Below are 22,027 nucleotides of genomic sequence, written 5' to 3'. Positions count from 1 at the left end.
TCATTCTCCTCTGACTGTCCTATGAGGCTGCATGACCCCTAACCCTCTGTCTAGACAGTGCTGATTGGCCCTGTGATGATCACATACACTCTCCCAAAAGGCAAAAACACAAAAATTCTCTAGCAATACACAACAAACTGAGTATGTGCAGAGTGACTCCTAGAGCTCTGTACTATCAGCAGATGGATTGGGGACAGTAGAAAGGAGGATCAGAGAAGACTGGATCAAACAGCCTTTTTACACAATGCAGAAGATTAACCCCTTAGTTTCACCAGCGAATATAACAAGCTTTCTTTACTGCATATACAGACTGATTTTACTGTTGTGGGTTTAGTAACACTTTAAGCTCTCCCCCCAAAAGGTTGAATGGAGAATTAATGTGAAAAGGCTGACACAGTCAGGTAACTTCAAGCTTATAGACCACCTTGCTAGAACTTAAGCCTGTCAACACAGACCCTTATAGGACAGTTTTACTTATATTAGGTTTTGCATTCCAAAGTTGAGTGTTGAAGTCATCTAGACAAGGCCAAAGCATGTTACTATTGGTACTAAACTACAATACAATGTCTGACCAGAATCAAAGCATCACACTGAACAGTGACAAGACTGTATAATACTTACATTGTATCTTGACCTGCACCAACCCTAAGTGTCAGCCGGGGGATTACAGGTGAAGGAGCAGGAACAGGTATCTCTACTTTGGCTTGCTGAAATATAAGAATGTGATAAGGTTGTAAGCCAAGTAATAAAATGTAATATAACAAGCGTTAACTTTTCATAAGACTGGACATATAACCTCAATATTTATAATAATAAAAAAAAAAAACGGAAAATATTAAAAACATGCAAGTCTTCAATGTGCCTGGCTGTCGTATGAAAAAGGAAAAGAAAGATAAGCAGATTAAACAAAGCTCAACTGTTCCTTCAATAAGCAAATGTTCACAGCGCCCCTACAACTTTACAGCAAAGACTCTACAGTCGGGTTTGAGTCGGTTTCTAATGGCTTGGCATGCTTCGTGTTATCATTGGAAAGCCGTAAGTCTGCCACAAACAGCTCTCAAAAAAAAAAAAAAAAGTGCTTTTGTTGTAAACTTTGAAAATTACTTTCTTCACAATGCTTATAGATACAGAGATGAATGAGAGCTTGTTTTAAAGTGAACCTATGGCCAGCCTATGCAAACCAATATATATACATATTCTGAGCATGCAATAAAAGAGCTTTAAAACAAAACATCATCTACCTCTAGAACTATGGACATTAGAGAGAAACTTGTTTTCAAAGTCTGATGAAATCTTAGCAATTTTTCTATTACAACAGAAGCTTGCCAGCCCTCTAATGAAAACAAATCTGCAGGCTTTTCTAGAAAAGAACTGAGACCAGACTTTAGGCTAGAATCTTTGTTGTGATCTTAGAAAAATAATAATTTTACATGAAAAGCAGTTGGATTAAACCACACTACAAAATATTATATTGCAGCTTAAAAATTCAACATATGCTGGCTGCATTAGTTTCTTTTTTTAGGCTTTGACTTTTATTTTCATCTGGTAATTCAGCCAGTAAGTCTTATTTTTAAACAGGCTAAGCTATCCAGCAAAAGTGGACGTTAGAGAGGTGAAACAAACCATTTAATACTGACAGGTGTGCTTACAACATTCAGCTTTTATTTATATAAAACCTTCTTTATGTAAAAGACAATTTAAATCTGCTAGTTCATCAAACACACTACCATCTCCCCAGATTGAGAATGCTGCTCTTCAAAGATGTCTTTGTTGCTTCACCATAGAGTGGAGACACCCTAAGACAAAAGTGTGCGTTAATCTGCCCATATACTAGTAAAATTGTATTAAGAACGCATATTCTCTTTTCTAATACTAGGCTCTAATTGGTGTTTATGTTCAACCAGAGTGATAAAAAAATTCAAATGGAGCAGATAGAAATTTGTTCCAGAAAAAATTCCAAACAGTGAATGTGGTTTTCATTCGGGGAAGTCAATTCACTACAAAAAAAATGTTAAAAGTGTTTTCAAGTACTTCCAAAAGACATCGGTCAAGTTGTACAGATGAGATTTTTCAGACAAATAATTGTACTACTGGTTGTTCGAAAATCTACCAGTGTATGGCCAGCCTTACTTGCCAGATCATGAGGTGAAAATAAAGGGGGAAAAAAACCTTTAAAAAGCCACAACAATTAGGATTGGTAAACTGCAATACATTAAACTTTTCATTTTGGTTTTAATAAAGCTTAGTTACATACATAGTTGGTAAGGCTGAGTAAAGACACCAGTCCATCCAGTTCAATCTGTGTGGGTATACATGTGTTTATGTCAACACCACTTCCCATATCCCTGTACATTGCATTTGCTAAGGTGCCCATCTAAATTGTTTTTTTTTTTTAACTATCAACAATTCCAGCTGACACCACTGACTGTGGAAGGGAGTTCCACATCCTTGAAGCTCAAGTAGTAAAGAACCCCCTACGTAGTTTAGGTTGAACTGATTCTCCTCCAATCTCAATGAGTGGCTGCGTGTCTTCTTAACCACTTCACATCCGGACACTTTCACCCCCTTCCTGTCCAGGCCAATTTTCAGCTTTCAGTGCTATTACACTTTGAATGACAATTGCGCAGTCATGCAACACTGTACCCATATGAATTTTTTTGCATTTTTTTTTTAGACAGAAAAAACTTTATTTTGGTGGTATTTATTCACCACTGGGGTTCTTATTTTTTTTTTTTGCTATATAAATGAAAGTCCAAAAATTTTGAAAAAAAGTGTTTTTCTTATAACATTTTGCAAATAAATAATCTTTCTTCATAAATCTTAGCCAAAATTTATGAAGTTATCTTTTTAGTAAAAAAAAAAATAACCCAAATTAGTTTATAACCAAAATTATAATTTAAAAAAATTTTTTTTTACATTTTTATATTATTTATGTTTTTTTTTATATACCGTCACCCTAGCAGTACAGTGTAACCATAGTGACACTGTACTACTTGTGGGGGGTGATAAATTTTTTTTTTTCTTTTTTACACTGATTGCTTTTATACCCAAAAAGGCTGTAAAAGCAATCATTTCTCCTCCTCTCTGGCTGCATTCTTGCAGCCATTGATAAATACTGTGTGAGCTGTGATTGGTCACAGCTTGTCACATGGTACAAGGCTGTTGTGAATAGCCTTGTACCATGTGATCTGTGATCATTCACAGATTTCATACGTAGTAAGCAATGATGTCAGAAGTGACATCTTGCTTACTCTTCATGTGATCACTGATTGGCCAATCAGTGATCACATGATCGGGACCTCACACAGAGGTCCCATACAACTATCGGTGTTTGTAAACGGCCACCTGCCTCTGCACTGCTCCCATCCGGCCGTTTATATACATGGGCCAGACAGGAAGTAGTTAAGCTCCCTGAAACTAAATATTTTTCTCCCTATGCTAGAATCACCATTGATGTATTTGTATATTTTAATCATATTTCCATTTAAGCTATTTTGTTGGTAATTAAGAATATGTAATTAGTTTAAAGTCCACAGTCTGGGCACAGGTGCATTTTCAAGTTCTTTTACAGCTTGTTCAGAATAAGTACATACCTTGGTGTGCTTGATCTGGGCACAGGTGCACTGTAAGGCTGATCTTCAGGCGCCACATTTTTTTTCCCCCTTCAAAACCCTCCCTATCCCTCTCTAGACCAGTCACTGCTAGAAACGTTATTACGATACCTTGTTCTTGGGTTGAGGAAAATCAGAGTTTTGTCCCCAGCGAGGTCAAGATGTTCATTTAAGAAGCACTGCAAGCTGCAGCATACAGGAGGAGGGATCTGCAGGATGCCCAAGTCATATGTGTGGGTGGGCACTTAGGGATGTAGGCAGAGCAAGGGGGGTAACTCCCCTGTCACCACTATAGATGCCAGCAGCATTGCATTCTTGCAATGGGAAGCCTGCATCATATCAAAACCACAAAGCTCTGCTACAGCCCATTACCCACATGGAAGAAAAATATATTTTAAAAATATTCTTCCCAAATATATTGGCATATTTTTGAAATGCTACAATTTTGGCCAAATTCAATATATTTCACTAAATATATATCAATAAGGAAATATATATATATATATATATATATATATATATATACACACACATATATATATATATATATAAATTTGAATATCGTGCAAAAGTTCATTTATTTCAGTAATGCAACTTAAAAGGTGAAACTAATATATGAGATAAACTCATTGCATGCAAAGCAAGATAGTTCAAGCTGTGATTTGTCATAATTGTGATGATTATGGCTTACAGCTCATGAAAACCCCAAATCCACAAATTCAGAAAATTAGAATATTGTGAAAAGGTGCAATATTCTAGGCTCAAAGTGTCCCACTCTAATCAGATAATTAAGCCATAACCTGCAAAGGGTTCCTGAGCCTTTAAATGGTCTCTCAGTCTGGTTCAGTAGGAATCATAATCATGGGAAAGACTGCTGACCTGACAGTTGTGCAGAAAACCATCATTGACACCCTCCAAAAGGAGGGAAAGCCTCAAAAGGTAATTGCAAAAGAAGTTGGATGTTCCCAAAGTGCTGTATCAAAGCACATTAATAGAAAGTTATGTGGAAGGGAAAAGTGTGGAAGAAAAAGGTGCACAAGCAGCAGGGATGACCGCAGCCTGGAGAGGATTGTCAGGAAAAGGCCATCCAAAAGTGTTGGGGACTTTCACAAGGAGTGGACTGAGGCTGGAGTCAGTGCATCAAGAGCCACCACACACAGACGGATCCTGGACATGGGCTTCAAATGTCTTATTCCTCTGGTCAAGCCGCTCTTGAACAACACACAGCGTTAGAAGCGTCTTACCTGGGCTAAAGAAAAACACACCTGGTCTGTTGCTCAGTGGTCCAAAGTCCTCTTTTCTGATGAGAGCAACTTTTGCATCTCATTTGGAAACCAAGAACCCAGAGTATGGAGGAAGAATGGAGAGGCACACACTGCAAGATGCTTGAAGTCCAGTGTGAAGTTTCCCCAGTCTGTGTTGATTTGGGGAGCCATGTCATCTGCTGGTGTTGGTCCACTGTGCTTCATTAAGTCCAATGTCAACACAGCCTTCTACCAGGAGATTTTGGAGCACTTCATGCTTCCTTCCACAGACGAGCTTTATGGGGATGCTGACTTCATTTTCTAGCAGGACTTGGCACCTGCCCACACTGCCAAAAGCACCAAAACCTAGTTCAATGACCGTGGGATTACTGTGCTTGATTGGCCAGCAAACTTGCCTGACCTGAACCCCATAGAGAATCTATGGGGCATTGCCAAGAGAAAGATGAGAGACATGAGACCGAACAATGCAGAAGAGCTGAAGGCCACTATTGAACCATCCTGGTCTTCCATAACACCTCAGCAGTGCCACAGGCTGATAGCTTCCATGCCACGCCGCACTGAGGCAGTAATTGCTGCAAAAGGGGCCCAAACCAAGTACTGAGTTTGTATGCAAGCTTGTACTTTTCAGAGGTCCGATATTGTTCTATGTACAATCCTTGTTTTATTGATTGCATGTAATATTCAAATTTTCTGAGATTGTGGATTTGGGGCTTTCATGAGCTGTAAGCCATAATCATCACAATTATGACAAATCACGGCTTGAACTATCTTGCTTTGCATGTAATGAGTCTATCTCATATATTAGTTTCACCTTTTAAGTTGCATTACTGAAATAAATGAACTTTAGCATGATATTCTAATTTTTCGAGTTTCACTTGCGTGTATACGCACACTGTATTTTGAAATGTGTTTATAATACAAAATATATGAAAAATATTTTTAAAAACACCTTTCAAATATACTATATGTCTCTAAAAGTACAAATCTACATTTTTGGAATGCATTTACAATTATATGTATAAATATATGTTAAATAAAAATAGGAGGAATATATTTTTTCAAATATATTCTGCAGATATTTCTCATATATTTTGTAATAAAAACTCATTTCAACATACAGTGTGTGTGTGTGTGTATATATATATATATATATATATATATATATATAAATAAATTTTTTTTTTTTTTTATATATTAAATATGGCCAAAAAATTGTAGCATTTCAAATATATGTCAATATATTTGGAAGGAATATTTGTAAAATATATTTCAAATATAATTTTCTTCCATATGGGTAACCCTGCTATGAAAGCGATTCTCTAATCAATGCTTTGCTTTCAATGGCTCTAGCACCAAAAATACAGCCCTACCTACTTTGCTACCAAGAGCTAAGGGACCCTGATTGGAGAAGATGATATGGAGAGGCAGAACCATAGACAGTGCAGCACTGATCACAGGAACCTCATTATAAGTAAATGTACAGCGAGACCAAGCAGGACAGTTATTTATTTTTTTCCCCCCTCCTGGTTTGTGAACTTGCCCGTGTCATTATTAAATAGCATACACACTGAAAAATTCACAAATTAGAAAAATCTCATCCATCCACAAAGCTAGCAAAAACAATTTTTCCATTTGTCACAATACTACATACAGTATGTACATATACAAAAACAGTGGAAAATGCATCTGCAATACTTGCTCAATAAGTCCTTTGCAGGGATGATGGGATTCAGAGTACTTATATCGATAATATTTTTTCCAAACTGTATTTTGTACCATTTTAAAATGGGAACGTAACCATCATGAGTTAAGCTGACATCTGGTCTCTTGGGAACTTTCAATCCTGAAGTTTGGAGTGTTATTTCAAAGCTATCCAAATCAGTAAAAAGTCAAAACACTGCAATACAACACCCTTTTGTAACCACCTTACTATACATTGTGCGTGGATTTGTCCAGTTAGATGTATAAGCATCCCTCCCTTTACCTGAACTAATTCTAGAAGCCTTTTAAACCCTCCTCCGCCATGTGCGGCATTTTTTGCTAATCTTCATGGATTTAGTTGCCTAGCCACATACCTCGGGGCACCAACCGATAAGGCTTTAACTCCCTATTGCTCCCAAAACCCCAGCAGAGCAGCAAAAAGCTAGGCAAATATGCCTGCAGTTTCTAGGGGGACCAGTTTAAAATCCTGACTTGCAGGAGAAAGGTGGATTTAAGAAACACTTATCAGCTATTCGCTTAACAATTTAATTCAGTATGGGAATTCTTCAAGCAGGGCAGCTTTACAGTTTATCTTCTTTACTGGGCTTTCTGATGGCTAGTGGGCAGTCCTGTCAATTTAATCTGTTGTTATTGCTTTTCTCAGTTTCTTTCTCACTCCTTTTTTTAAGCTTAAAAAGACAACAAGATTTTCACATTCGCATTGCTATGTATCTAAGATAACCTGTACACACCGAAGTCTTTAAACCAGACATACTTTTAAGTTAAATAGTTAAAAGTAATTGTTATGAATTAGATCTCCACCTTTGATTTGTTACTACACAGAGGTGTTCACATTTCAGACAACCACCTTGGGAATAGGCGCTGTTTACACTGCTTAACAGAAAATGTCACTAAAGCTGGCCATACACAGTTTTTTTTTTTTTTTTGGCCACCTCGTTTGTGTGGATGGAGAAATCCCCTTTGCCCAGACATGGTAATTTAAAAGCTGCTGAGAAAGGGGAAAAGTGCCTCTAAGAATAGTACAAATTAATTTATTAGAAAATCAAAAGGTCTACTCAAATGTAAATTAAAAAACAGGCTCATCTATATGGTGAACATCCGAATGGTGGAAAGCCAGCAGTCTGAAGGACACCAATATGGAGGAGAAGGCCAACCACTGCTCATCCAGGATCACAATGAATGTGGTGGAGCTCCATAACCAGGAGGAGGAGGAGGAGGAGTTCAACGTGTTTCAGAGCATGCCTTTAAATATGTCCATTAGCTTGAGAAAGGATCACACATGCCCAGATACCGCATGGAGCAAGCTCTGAAACGCATTAAACATTCTTCCTCGTGATGTCATCCCACTGACCCTGTGAAACACCACCTTCATTGTGATCCTGGAAGAGCAGCAGCCACAGCCCCAATGCAAGGCAGGCATTTTAGTTTCATTGGAGTTGGACTTTAATTGTGGCTGGATCATACCTGTCCCACATCCTACAAGAACCTATAAACAATATATTTTTATCTGAATTGGATGTCCATGGCAACAACAGATTCACACTTGCTAAATGCTTTTAGTGGAACCTCAAACAGATTGGAAAACCTGGTCTCATCATAATCATTCCACCCAGATAAGGCAGTGCCCTCCCGAATTTACATCTGGCATCTCCTTGCAGAAGCCTGCACTGGGAGATACAAAGTTAGAAGAATTTGGGGGATTTTAGGCTTATGCCAGGTAGAACTTGGATTTTTAATATAACAAAATTTAAACATATTCCTAAATGCTACTAGGATTCATTTTTAACTACAAACTCAAACTACACAAGCCTTTGAAACAACAGAACCACTAAGCAATTAAGATCTTCAAAAGCAGAGATCACAATACCAGCCTTTCTAGATGGAGGGCAATTTCAGATTTCCAGAATGCTGTAGGCAAAAGCCTGCAGATTGCTTGGGAAACCGGAGAGGGGCCAATGAACTATAAGAAGGGGCCTAAATTAAACAAATGTGTGGTAAGGTTCAAATCTATGGAAACCCCCATAAACAAATGACGCACATTAACAAATAACCTTACTTTGTCATGCTTATGCTTTTCCTTATCTTTGTCTTTCTTTTCCTTTTCTTTTTTCTCTTTTTCTTTGTCCTTTACTTTCTCTTTGTCCTTCTTTTTCTTCTTCTCTTTCTTATCTTTTTTCTTATCCTTCTCCTTTGTTTTCTCTTTTTCTTCTACCACCTTTTCAGGAAGTAATGGTGACATAGAAGGCATCAGAGAAGGCAGCCTGACAGAATTGGGAGTACTTATCGCTGGAACTACATTATCTTTTGGTGTTAGCAAAACAGGTGTCTGTGGTAAAGTTTTTAACTTTTCCTCTTTGTTCTTATCTTTTCCCTTTTCTTTTTTTTCTTTATCCTTTTTATTCTTTTCTTTATCTTTCTTTTTATCCTTATGCTTTTCCTTATCTTTCTTCCCACTGCTTTCCTTTTGCTTTGATTTTAAGTCAGAGTCATTTGCATCCTTTATTTTTAACTTGTGGACATCTGAATCTTCATCTTTGATTGAGTCTTTCCACTGAAGTTTTGAATCTTTGCTACCATCTTTGTCTTTTTCCTTTTCTTTTTTATCTTTGTTCTTTTCCTTGCTCCTTTCTTTATCTTTCTGTTTTTCCTTATCTTTTTTCTTCATCTTCGCTTTTAGTTCTTTCTTTGTCTTCTTCTTTGGCTCTACAGGGGAAGCCAGCTTGGCCTTCTCCTCATGCAGTTTGACAAGTGGTTCAGGAGTAGGAGGGGAGGTTGAAGGAGAAGAGAAACATGGCTGACTGATGGGGTTATTTGATGGTGTTTCTTGGTTGACTTTTCGAATGACCTCATTTATGGAGTCATCCATTGTCCATGAAATATCAGAACTGGAAGTTCCACCTGAACCAGGAAGTGGTGTGCTGCAAGCCTTACCAAGAAGGCTGTTAGAAGCTGACATTTTAGGTGTAGCAGGTTCTGCTATAGTAAGTCTCTTAGGACTAGTAAATACTTCACTCTCAGACTCTGAACCTGATGAAAACTCAAATGGATCAGGCTCTTGCTCAGCACAAGCACGAGCAATTACAGCATCAATAGAATCTTCTATGGTATTATCAGCCACTGATGGCTTCTTAGATGGATTTTCGGCATTTATTTTTTCAGAATCTTGCAAGATTGGATTTTGTTTTACCTGTACGTTATCCTTTCCTATCTTTTCACTTAGTGCAGCTAGTGGTGTGCGATTTGGAGTTTCTGACTTTACAGGCAACTGAACAGTAGCTCCAGCAGCTTTTGGACTCTTGGGGCTCTTAGGACTTTTGGCACGTCCAGGAGATTTCTTTTCTTTTGGACCAGACTTAGGTGACCGTATAGGGCTGCCAAGTACTGCCACCTGTGGTGTGGATTTGGGAGATTTGTTTTTTTGTCCTGGCGAACCTTTTGATTTCGATTTAGAGGTCACAGTTTTAGATTCTAACGGTTTCGAAGAGGGGGTTTGGGGTTTTAAAATAGGAGACATAGCTAAAGCTTCTGTGACGGGTAGAGCCAATCCTGAACTGTCCTGTATGTGATTGGGTGAAATAATAGGAGGAACCTTTTGAGCATTTATTGAACTAAGTGGTTCTCGTGGTTCTAATGTTCCATCTAAAATATCGCCTTTAGCGTTCATTAATCGTTGGCGTTTTGCAAAAGGCATTTCTTGGATTTCTGGACTCTCCAAGGGTCTTTTATGCAAAAAGTTTTCATCATTAATGGTTTCATTATCATCCATTTCTCCTTCTTCAAGAGGAACTTGCATAGCTTCGGCTGATGTCCCGCCATCTGTAGGCACTTGCTCCTCTTCTTCCTCTGTAAGAGACAGGAAGAGAATCATTATGATGTTTGCTAAACAAAATAAAAGCAGACAAAAACATGAGGAAAATGGACTAAAACATCTGAATGGCAAGCCAGATGACATATGTAATACCTTCAAGGACCTTGAGAAAAAGGACTGCTACAGGTGTGTATGAAGTGAAAAAAATATGTTTTAGCCTCACCATTTTTCCTCTATGCTGACTAGTCGTTAAAAAAAAAAACCTCAGTTTATTGCACCTAAGATGCAAAAATATCATAAAATAAAGTAAATAATGGAGTCAATAATGTCTTAAAGGAGTTCTATGGTTGCAGCACACACTTTCATTTTATAATTTCAACATTGTTATAGCAATACAAACAATAGTTATTTTTAACTATCCAATATAATAAAAAAAAAAATTTCCTTTCAAGTTATAATTCTGCCTTTCTGCTGGCCATCTCTTTCCACAACTTTCTGGATTCCCTGCATGCTTTGCAGCTTTTTCTCAGTTTACTTTTAATTTTTAACCACTTGACGTATAGAAGATCTTACCCCTTTTATGTCCAATGCACTTTTTTGCTAATCAGCACTATGCTACTTTAGCTGGCAATTGTGCGGTCAGCAACATTGTACGCATATGACATTTTTATCTTTTTTTCACATAAATAGAGCTTTCTTTTGGTGGCATTTGATCAGCACTGGGCTTTTTATCTTGTACTATAAAAAAAAAAAACCTGAAAGTTTTGAAAGAAGAAATATATTTTCTAATTTCTGTTACAAAACATATCCAATAAAACATTTTTAAAAAATCAAAATTTCTTCACAACTTCAGGCCGAAATGTATCCTGGTACATTTCTTTGGTAAAAAATCCTAATAAATGTATACTAATTAGTTTGTGCATTGTATTGCAGAACGAATACAACATGCTGTATCTGTCATAGATGTACTGCTATAAAAACCAGTGTGGAAATATAGAGACTTTTGGCATTGCTAACAAATACAGATGCCAGCAATTCATATTTGCATGTACTCAACAGCTAAGATTGCTGCATACACACAAACACACACCAAGAATGCCACCCAACATTATGAATGGACTAATATATATGGTAATGCTGTTATATCACAAAGGCAGAAGGCCCAGATAACAGCAATAGGTTTCTATGACTACACACCAGACCAGGATGTTTACAGGAACTGGCTGCTGACACCACATGAGAATTTAAAGCACCTGGTTATTTATGATATAGTTTATGATAAAGGATACATCCACCCATTTCCCTGCCTGGCAGATACAATAAATTGGCCTCGTAAATCATCTCATTTGTGCCATTTGTGATTATAGTAACACACCAGGCACAAGTTTAGGAGGAGTAATATCTTTCAGGACAACAGAGTGCACACACTTTCTTGGCTTACAGATAAATATAAATCATACTGGCGTGTCTCGAATAAGTGTCTGTATTGCTCTGGAAATGACAGCTGGAGAATGAAAGTGTGAACCTGATTGGTAGATGTGTGGGCGCTCAGGCTGTGTTTACACTGTTGCCGCATGTTAAAGGGTAAATAGGCTGCCTAATGCACCAAGAGAGGTGCATGCCCCATTGTTTGTAATGCAGCACACTGCATTCGGCAGTTCAATACTGCGAGTTGGGGTGCCTTTAAAAATGAACGGTACGCATCGCACCAACGCGTTTTCACGCAATACTGCAGTGCGACACGGTAAACCTGGCTTAACGTGTTCTGAGATACATTGATAAATAATACTCATATTCAAGCCTATTAGGCCCCATGTACATCGAACACTTCTGAACGATGGAAACTGACTGCTGGAAAATGTAGGTTAAAAAACATCTGTTTAGCCATGTTTGCATACCGTGTTTATGTGTGTTTTTTAAAGATAAGCACAGGAGAACCTCCCAAATGCCCAGAATGCACTGAAAAATGGTAAATTATTAACTATTTCAGACTGTTTCAGAGAAATACAGAGAAGCAGAGAGAGCAGTATGTGTTGAAATTAGCTTAGGTGGGAGTTGCTCATTAACATTTCTTTTGTTTCCAAGGGTGGGAAGGTGTCTGGTGGAGTGAGTCACTAAGGCCACCTGGCAGGGGGTCTTCATGAGGAATTCGAGGTGTGAATGGTCATTAACATATCTTTTGTTTCCAAGGGTGGGAGAGGTCTGAGGTGTGAATTGGTCATTACAATGTGTGACAAGCTTGGTAGGAACATCCTGTGTTCAGTGTTTTGTCCATCTGGAAGAGCCGCATTTACAAGAGTTTTGCGTTTATAACGCTGATAAAATCAACTGCTGAACGCAAGTTCTCTGCGTTCAAAAAAACAACTGTAAACTCAAATGCATGTAAAAGACTGTAAAACGAAGATGTGTACATGGACACATAGGAAAACATTAGGGAGAGGTTAGGGGCTGCTGAAAAAAATGCTGAACAGCTCCTAAAACTTGAGTTTAGCAGCTGCAGTGTACATAAGCCTTTATACTCACCCAAAGAACTAGGAAAGCAAAAAAAAGTATGCTGAACTTGTTCAGATCTGCAAAAACTGAGGATAGCTGAAGCTTTCAGAAGGCCGTCAGATGTCCAGATACAATAAGACAGATCATATGCCACTGAGAATCAACTTAAGCCGGCTATAGATGGATCGAATCTCGGCCGGTTCAGCAGGGACCAACTGTGATTCGAGTCATCTATGAGCAGGCTAGTTGTACAGAAGTCGATCGATCGGCTTCAGTACAACCAGCCCGTCAGATGTTTTTTCATACGATCACTACTGGCAGCTATAGCACCAGCAGTGATAATTGTGTTCTGCCAGCAGGGAAGGCTCCCTTCATGCAGAACACAAAAGCTGCTCTGGAAGGATTTCTCTCATCACCACTGACTGTGTTGAGGGGAAAATCAAGCGAAACAAAATTGCATAATCTATGGCTTGCCTTACACAACTAGATCAGCTAAGTATACAGGTTTATAATAACAGAGGGGTATGGAAAAGGAGCTGGTACCAGTTTATCATCATTTCACTGCAATTTATTGTTTCCCCTAACAGTTGCTGGTAAGCAGTATCTGTGCACACCCCTATAGACCGCTGCCTGGTCTGGCAAAACACAGCAGAACTAGTCATGCAATGGTCATCCCAGTTATGAGTACCTTTAGTACAGCTGAAAAGTTTGCTAGCCACCCTGGTTCAAATATAGGCAAATTCGGAAGTGTTTCAAATCACTCCAATTCACATGACATGTGAACCAAAAAGGGTCAACTGTGGAGGACGCTCACAAATGTGTGGACCAGCTGCAGTAAGATTTGTAAGAGTCCTGCGCCATTTTCAGTCCGGTTCAGGTGTCCGGTTCCAATGTCATATACTTTAACAATTTGCACTGGAATTGCACCTGAACCACTGAATGGAATTGCACCGTACTCTTTTACATATCATACTAAAAACCGGCCCCACACATGTGAGTACAAGCTTTGAGACTGAAAGCACACACACACATGTACACATACAAAGCAATTTACATGCAGTATGAATGGTATGCATCATTTGTATGAGTTTTTATATTGCATGGCTTTCTTTTAGATACGGCTTTGATATGCTACTTACAGTATGAAAGAAGCATCAATAAAACCATTCTAAGGCAGACCACAGTGCATCTGAAACCACTTCTAAAGTCTACTGCATAATCTAAAATGTTGAGTTTGCCATACACTGGGATTCTTTTTTGTTCAGCCTGCATGAACAAAAAAGTAACAGATACTTCCATCCACAATATACAGTATAGGGGGGGCAAACCTGCAGTGCCAGCTACCTTATTTTGACAGCGCCAGCAGCTATCGAAAAAACCCAAAAAATGGCAGCATCTGATTGGATGGAGCTGCTGTTCAGTGACAATTTTCCACCTAGCTCCTTTGATCCTTCAGTTAAAGGATGGAGGGATGGAGAGTGCCGACAGGGCCACCCACATAGCAAATTTTGGAAAGTTCATCAGCAGTGGTTTTTGTAATCAAACACATAATTTATGCAGGCCATACATGGGTCGAATTACGAACAAATTTTCTTTAGAAAATTGGAAATTTTGTGCATTTTGTAATCGGATGGTGCCACCATTGATTTCGAAATTCAAGCAACAAAGCCTTCAATTTCACTGCATGTTGCTACAGAAAAGAATTTTCGTGGCCAAGAGTTTTCTATTCTTTCCAGGTCACAGCTCACGCTCAGTTCTTTTTCATTTATGTTTCCCACACAATTCTCCTATCATTGATTCGAAATTTGTTCATTTTTCAAAAAATTTCCAACATGCCCGATCACTCAAATTCAATGGTCACACGAAAAACGGCCATTTCTGTGACCCACTGATGGTGTGAAATTCAAATGAAAACTCTTAGAAAAGATTTTTCAAAAATTCTTTTGGAATTCGGCTCGTGTATGGTCAGCCTAAGGCAGTATTAAACTGAAAACCAAAAATGTAATATACTGCAACTTAATCAAAGTGGTTGCTGCACTGGCTCTCTCTTTTTTTTTCTGCATTCACCTAATGATCTGGCCAGTAACACCTCCTGTATTAGAAAGTCTACACTCTGGCTATATGTATTACCACTGCTCAAGGTCGAGAGACCCCCAATATCCAAGCACAACTCCTCTTGTAGGTCCTAGCCCAGCTCGTGAGCTGCATAAATGAGAGAACAAAGGACATCCGATCGGCTGCACTCCAAACAATACACTTTATTGAACCAAGATAAAACCAATACAGACAGTGGAAATACAGTGGGGGACTGGCAGGTAAACGCGTTTCATCATTACCCTTACTGTCTGTATTGGTTTTATCTTGGTTCAATAAAGTGGATTGTTTGGAGTGCAGCCGATCAGACATCCTTTGTTCTCATCTACACTCTGGCTAGAAGAGCACAGGGGGCACAGCAGAAAGCAGCATTGTCAGTCTAGTGGGGGGTTAAATATACTAGCAGATTTAGATGCACTAACAAACTGAAGCCTAACTCCAGCTAACACTTTATAATCTGTTAGAGCAAACTGTTTTTTTTTCCTTTTATGATAAAAGTTTTACATTAAGAAATAGAACATTTGGGCGTATTTGCTTTTTTGGATGTGGGAACACATCAGTGTATAGCAGCACGTCTTTCTGTCCGTTTTTGTTTGCTCTGGTTTACATACTTGTAGTAGCACAGTGAGATAAACGCATAAAAAATAAATATAAGCCGATCATTGTAAGCACCCGTTAGTGTTAAGTGGTTTGTCTCATCTCCATAATGGATATCTGGTAGAGAGCTTGTTCTGTTGAAAAATAACAGACTTACTGGCCAGATCACCAGAAAATGGAAAACAGCCAGCCTAAAAAGTAAAAACTAATGCATTCACTACATCTAAGAATTGGTAAGCTTCAATGTAATAAATCTTTGCTTTTTGATTTAATAGGGCTTGGAACGGTTCTTACCAAAGGCTCTTTCACAGTGGGTGTACTTTTAAAATGCGTTTAAACAACGACAATTTCCTAGCATGCTGCAATATAACTGATACCAAAGCCATGCATTTTTACAGCTTCTAAAAATTATGCTCAACCCTATTAAGGCAAGAGATAACATTGTACAGATGCTAATCATTATGATATACAACAAATTCATTATATATTGCGTTCAACAACCTGGAAAATGTAACTAATAAAAGAAAAAACCCAACGTAATGTACTTATAGATGAAACAGAACACTGAAGTCACCCAAATCAAAGGCCAGCTTCACGTAAAACAGTAGTCTTGACCTTCTCTACTCCCACAAGTACCCTTGAAATAACAGCTGCACAGAAAAAATGGAAATAGTTCTGGGTGGGGCTGGCATTTAAATAAAAATCATCTTCTAATGCCACAAAAAATAATTAAACAGATTCTTCATTTGTTCTAATATATCACTGCCAGAACTGACCTTTGGGAAGAAACACAACCTGCCATTAGTCAAACAGCGGTCAGCTCTTTTACATCACACTGTTTTGTAGTAAACACGAATACAGTATAAAACTATTAACTAGCTCAAGTGACGCCTTCATTTTTATGCAGGACTTGCCCCGCTGCTCTCAATGACCTTGACAAAATTCTGGAAAAGTATCTCAGGACCTGGGGCTCTAAAGCTATTTTAGAATTAGCTTTGAATAATTGTCCCACCATATGAGTTTCTTGATTAATTGCTTCAGATAAGGTCTCGTTTTCTTCACTGGCCTCCAGTGGCTCCCCCTTATTTCCCATAACCGCTTGTCTTGTTCCTCAGTACACTGGGAATGGCAAGGAGAAAAATCAGAGATACACCAATTCCATTACTCAGGGATTAGTTTTGAGATAACCCTTCGTATTCCATTACTGCCCATTATTAGTGTAATTATTTAATCAAGTTTACTTTGTTTGAAAGATGCACTAATTGTTTTCAAAAGCTTATTAGCCAAGTATAAAAGACCTACAAAACACTAAGGAATTGATCTGTTAACAGCAAAAAGAAAGAAAAATCACAAGGTATATACAAAAGTTCACCCTACAAATTGTATGTTAGATATTCATTTTAATATTACTCATTAAAGCTTTATATCATCAATTTTAAACTTTCAAGCCAGATACATCAGAAGTACCCAAATAGGTACTACAAAAGCACAAAAATACTTTGCATACTCAATCTAAGAATACAAACTGCCATAGCTTTTTTTGTATTTTACAAATACAAGTAAAGCATTTTCAGTACAGATGTTAAAAAATGAACAGTAGTAAAAGTATAGCTGGGGCTAAGAGATCTATTTAACTGACCATATATAATAGCATCGCCGTCCTCTCAGTCAATTCTTGGAATAAAGAATGCATGGCTATATTATACATGGTTACATTGGTCCAGCTTGGACTAATTTAACAACACACATTCCACAACTGGCCCATGCCCCTGGAAGTTGGAAATCACTAAAGTAGACACTGTTACTCCAGTGAACCCCATTTACTGCCAAATAACGTGCATAGCGGCTGCCCTGCTTACTGAAAACAGGTGGTCAGCTGCCTATCATGGGCACCAGAGAACGCTTTGCATTTTCTAGATGAATGCAAAGCTTTCTCTGTTTGGATGAGGCAGGATGGTGACATCACGCTCTTCACTTCATCCAAATAGAGAACTCATTCATTTGGAGGATACAAACATTCTCTGAATTGTGCCCATGCCGTGCAGCCAACCACCTCTATACACAATGCATCAGACCTGATGCCTAGCACGGGACCTGGAAACAAGTGGAGGTCACTAGAGTAGCAGTGTCTACCTCAGTGATTTCCAGCTTGCAGGGGCATCAGTCAGGTATGGTTAATAGAGTACATACAGGGGTTGGACAAAACTATGGAAACACCAGGTTAAAGAACTAACTTATTACCTAATATAGCGTTGGATCGACTTTGGCATCCAAGATGGCCTGAATTTTACTAGGAATTGACAAATATATGTTTTGGATGGTGGATAATGGAATCTGATACCACTCTTCATGCAAAAATTGTACCAGTTCTCACAGAGATGCCGGAGGCGGAAAATGAGCCTGAACCTTGTTCTCTAAAATTGACCATAGTGGGTCTATAATATTGAGGTCCAAAAACTACCATGCCCAGGGAAGGCGCGAGACTTCATCTACATGCTTGCCACTCCACGATTTGACTACACCAGCTGTGTGAATTGGAGCATTATCGTCTTCGCAAATGGCACGGTCTTCGGGAAACAATGCCTGCACAATGGGGTGTACATGGTTGGGCAAAATTTGTATATAAGTGCTGGCAGTAACTTTACCTTTCAAGGTGATGATGTCTCCTGCAGAATACCAAGATATAGCTGCCCAAACCATGATTGCACCGCCACCATGCTTTACCGTTGGCACAAGACAGTCTTGGTTGTAAGCTTTGGATGGTCCACACGGAAACACTTCTGATGGCTGGTAACAGTGTGAAGCTGGATTCATCAGGCTTTATTACAGTCTTCCATTGATTGATAGTGCACGTTATATGGGTGATGTACCACTCTCTCCTCTTCTGAACATTAATATCACTAGTGGTTTGGCAATTGCAGCTCGCCCATTAATGTTTTGCTTATGGAGCTCTCGATGCACAGTTTTTGTGGACACGGGCTTTGGAAGACTGAGATTGAGCTCTGAAGTCACTTTTGCAGCAGTTGTGTTTTTACTCTGGGTCACAGTCCTGCGGAATGTCCTTTTGTCTCTTTCAGTCAGTTGATCATGTCAATTGCACTTATGCTCATCGGACGAAATTTTCCCTGAAACTGCAGATGCTGTCATAACCTTTGATACTGTACCTTGCGACACCGCAAATAAATAGGCAACTTCAGTCGCAGAGGCCCCAGCTAAGCGGGCACCATCAATTTGCCCTCTTTGAAACTCAGTAAGCTCTGACATGACTTTGTATTACTAGCAGCAAACGCAGTGGACAACGATAGTGAGGCTTCCCACCTGGTAGTTAACCGTCTCATAACACAGAGAAAGAATGTTACATCACTTCCATTTTCAACTCATACATGTTGTCACTTTCACACCTGCAAATCATGTAGTGTTTCCATATTTTTGTCCAACCCCTGTAGTTACATTTGTCCAAGCTGGACCAACGTAACTGTGTGTAATATAGCCATACCCTGGAATTCTTCTTTAAAGTGCATGTCTGGGCATATCCTAGATTGTAAGCTCCAAGGAGCAGGGCCCTCCTAACCCTCTTGTATTGAACTGTATTGTTGCTGTATTGTCTCCTGTTATATTGTAAAGAGCTGAGCAAGCTGTTGGCACTATATAAATCCTGTATAATAATAGTAAAATTGGGTAATTATTATTCTTGCAGACGCAGTTTTTGGGAGCTCAGTTCCATCTCATGCAGGGATGCCCCCTGAACTACACATCTCTTGAGAGCCCTTTCCCTCCGTACAGTGTATGGGCAGGCTTTTGGGAATCAAGTCAGCAGTACTGCTTTATTGGGAAAGAAATCAATGTATGCAATATGTTCTTTAGTCTAGCAGGCAGAGCTGACAACACCGATTGGAAATTTAGTGCGGCACATGCCCAAACAGAAGTTGGGAGCACAATAGATTTCTAGCAGATAAAGGAGTATTTTTCTGTACTTGATACTAAAGCCCCAATTCCTGGTTCTTCCAACTTCTGAAAACATTAAAATGCACCATACCCCATTCAATTTCACATGAAAGCTGGGTACATCAAGCTGTATTTATGCCAAATCCAAATGTTACAGATAGACGGTGCTCCATAACTGAGTTTCAGCATTTTTTTTCAGCAAAAGATATTCAATATATATATCAAACTTGCGCTAAGGAAATAAGGGAAAACTTAAGTGCAAGACTAAATGCTGCTGTTCAAGGATGACTAAACATCAAAAAATATACTAATAAAAATAATACAGCGCAAACAATACAAATCAAAAATGTGAGAAATGATATGTAAAATTTCAAAGGAAAAGTCCCAAATTAAAGTACAATGTCCCAAAAAATTTGAAAAATAATTTTTTTCACATTTTTTGGGACATTGGACTTTAATTTGGGACTTTTTCTTTGGACTTTTACATATAATTTCTCAGTTTTGATTATTTGCGCTGTATTATTTTTATTAAAAGATATTCAGTGGAAGTTTTTTTTTTGCCCAAGCTTCTAATTTTAGATTAGTAACAGCTGTGTATAGGAATCCAATCCATACCATAGATATACTACATATATATTTGTGGATTAAACCAAAGCTAAGCCACGTAAAAAATAAAAAAAAAATCTACAAAGTATCTCGCCATCTGGGGAAATGTGGCTGGATGTAAAAATTAAGGGGTTAAGAGTTAGCAGTGTTGCACTAAGGTCAAGTCAAGATGTGTCATTCAGGTAAGCGCTGCATGGTGCAACAACAGGTTATAATTAAAGCTGGCTTAATTAGGATTGTCAGGGTTCTGGAGAGAGTGTTTAAATAAATGTAAACCGGTGATCAGGTTACAATGTACCGCTAACAATAAAGCTTACTCGCTATGATTCAGAGAGATTTATGTAAACTTCTTATGACCTTTCCACCAAGAAATCTCTACAGGAAAGCTTAAACCAGTGGCATGTACTCTGAGTCAACAATAGTTCCGTTTAGGATGCTATAAAAATTCTATATGTACCTCCCTTCTGTCATTTTACTGTTAATTCACATATGTATGCTAAACACCCAAACATATTGTTGAAGTGTATTTAAATTTGCATATGCTAATATAGCTAATAGGAACCATGTGTAAACCATGAAGGCCTTCCTAACTCCTTCTTTATTCTCTCTGTGTAACATAACTATCTGCAGCTGCTAACTTGCTTGGCAAGCACTATATGCCGCAACAGTGACTGCAAAAAAGAGGCGTGCCCTCCTTCCGTCATGGTTGTAGCGGGAGGGAGAGAACCTTCCAACTAGGGTTCCAAAAACTTTTCCATGAGCAGCACAGCATTACAAAACCCAACCCTTTGTTGCAATAACAAGCCCGGAGTGGCAACCTGTTTAAAAGGAAACTTGTCTGGAGTGTAGGGTTTGGCTGTTGACCTCCTTATGAAAATGCTTCCAGCCTAGATGCCTCTGCCTTCAGTTCTTTCAAAATCACCGACACAAACCACAAATGGGGTTTTAGCAGCAGAGACAGTGGACAGGAATAGATGTGGCCAAGTGCTGATTGATAAGCTGCAGGCCTGTGAATAATCTGTTCCAAAGCTGACGGCCACACTCTCTAACATCGTTTCATCCTATTGTAGGGCAAGCAGGCAAAGCTTACATGAAAAGAACGTGCTGTTGCGCTTATAGATATATCACAAACTCCAATTACAACTGCAGCAGTCCTATATTGTGAACTTAGTCGCACAAAAAATAAATTTGAAAACCAGACTGCGCATATCATGGTCATATATACAATGAAATATATCTTAGTTCCAAATTTGTGAACTAGGTGCAGAGTGCTGGTGTTCAACTCCTAGTTTCATATCTTGATTGGTAACTCTTTCCAAGACATAATAAGTGCTCCACTGTGCTCCAAACAGTGCCCCACATGGACTGACACTCATCATCATCATCCAATGACCTATCTCTAGAATGGTCATCCACGCTTGTGGGACTATCCCAGTAAACCGAATGATGCAGCTTGTGACCACCTATCCTTGGAATGGTCTGTACCAGATGCGCTTCCTGAAGACAATCTGTGATCGAAAGCATTGTTTGATGGCGCAACTTTCACCGACGTCACATCCACCCTGTGGAACGCACACCGCTCAGAGGAGCGATTAGTACAGTGGCTTCCATTTTTTTCCTTGCAACAGCAATAAGGCTGAGTACACCAGGTGTCAGGCTTAGGCACTTCTCTTGTGAGCGTATTATTTTAGATATTTCCTGAAAATAAAGGTATAAAGCAGTTTTACACTATGGGATGTCCCTTTTCTGTTTTTTTGTTATGGTGATATATTGCATGTCCTGCCTGTGGAGGTGAGGAGATAGTGGGCTCTCCGGAATTTATTATCTAGTACGGACCCATTTCAAGGATAGGTGGTCACAAGCTGCAACATTCGGTTTACTTAGAT

The 22,027-nt window shown here is 38.8% G+C and overlaps 1 protein-coding gene across 1 annotated transcript in view; it reads right to left on the bottom strand.

Moving 5' to 3' along the window:
- The window catches only part of TAF3 (TATA-box binding protein associated factor 3), a 159,734-nt gene that overhangs the window by 25,748 nt on the left and 111,959 nt on the right, over positions 1–22,027 (bottom strand). The window contains exons 3-4 of the mRNA XM_089653433.1: positions 8,655–10,441; positions 622–707 (exon numbers count right to left, since the gene is read on the bottom strand). Of these exons, the coding sequence (XP_089509559.1) occupies positions 622–707; positions 8,655–10,441 (1,873 nt within the window). The remainder of the gene's footprint in view (positions 1–621; positions 708–8,654; positions 10,442–22,027) is intronic.

This window comes from Staurois parvus, unplaced genomic scaffold, assembly GCF_062004578.1.
Source record: "Staurois parvus isolate SC_StPar_1 unplaced genomic scaffold, SC_StPar_1.0 ptg000712l, whole genome shotgun sequence".
In the NCBI taxonomy this organism is placed as follows: Eukaryota; Metazoa; Chordata; class Amphibia; order Anura; family Ranidae; genus Staurois; species Staurois parvus.
This window is presented reverse-complemented; position numbering and strand designations above follow the sequence as displayed.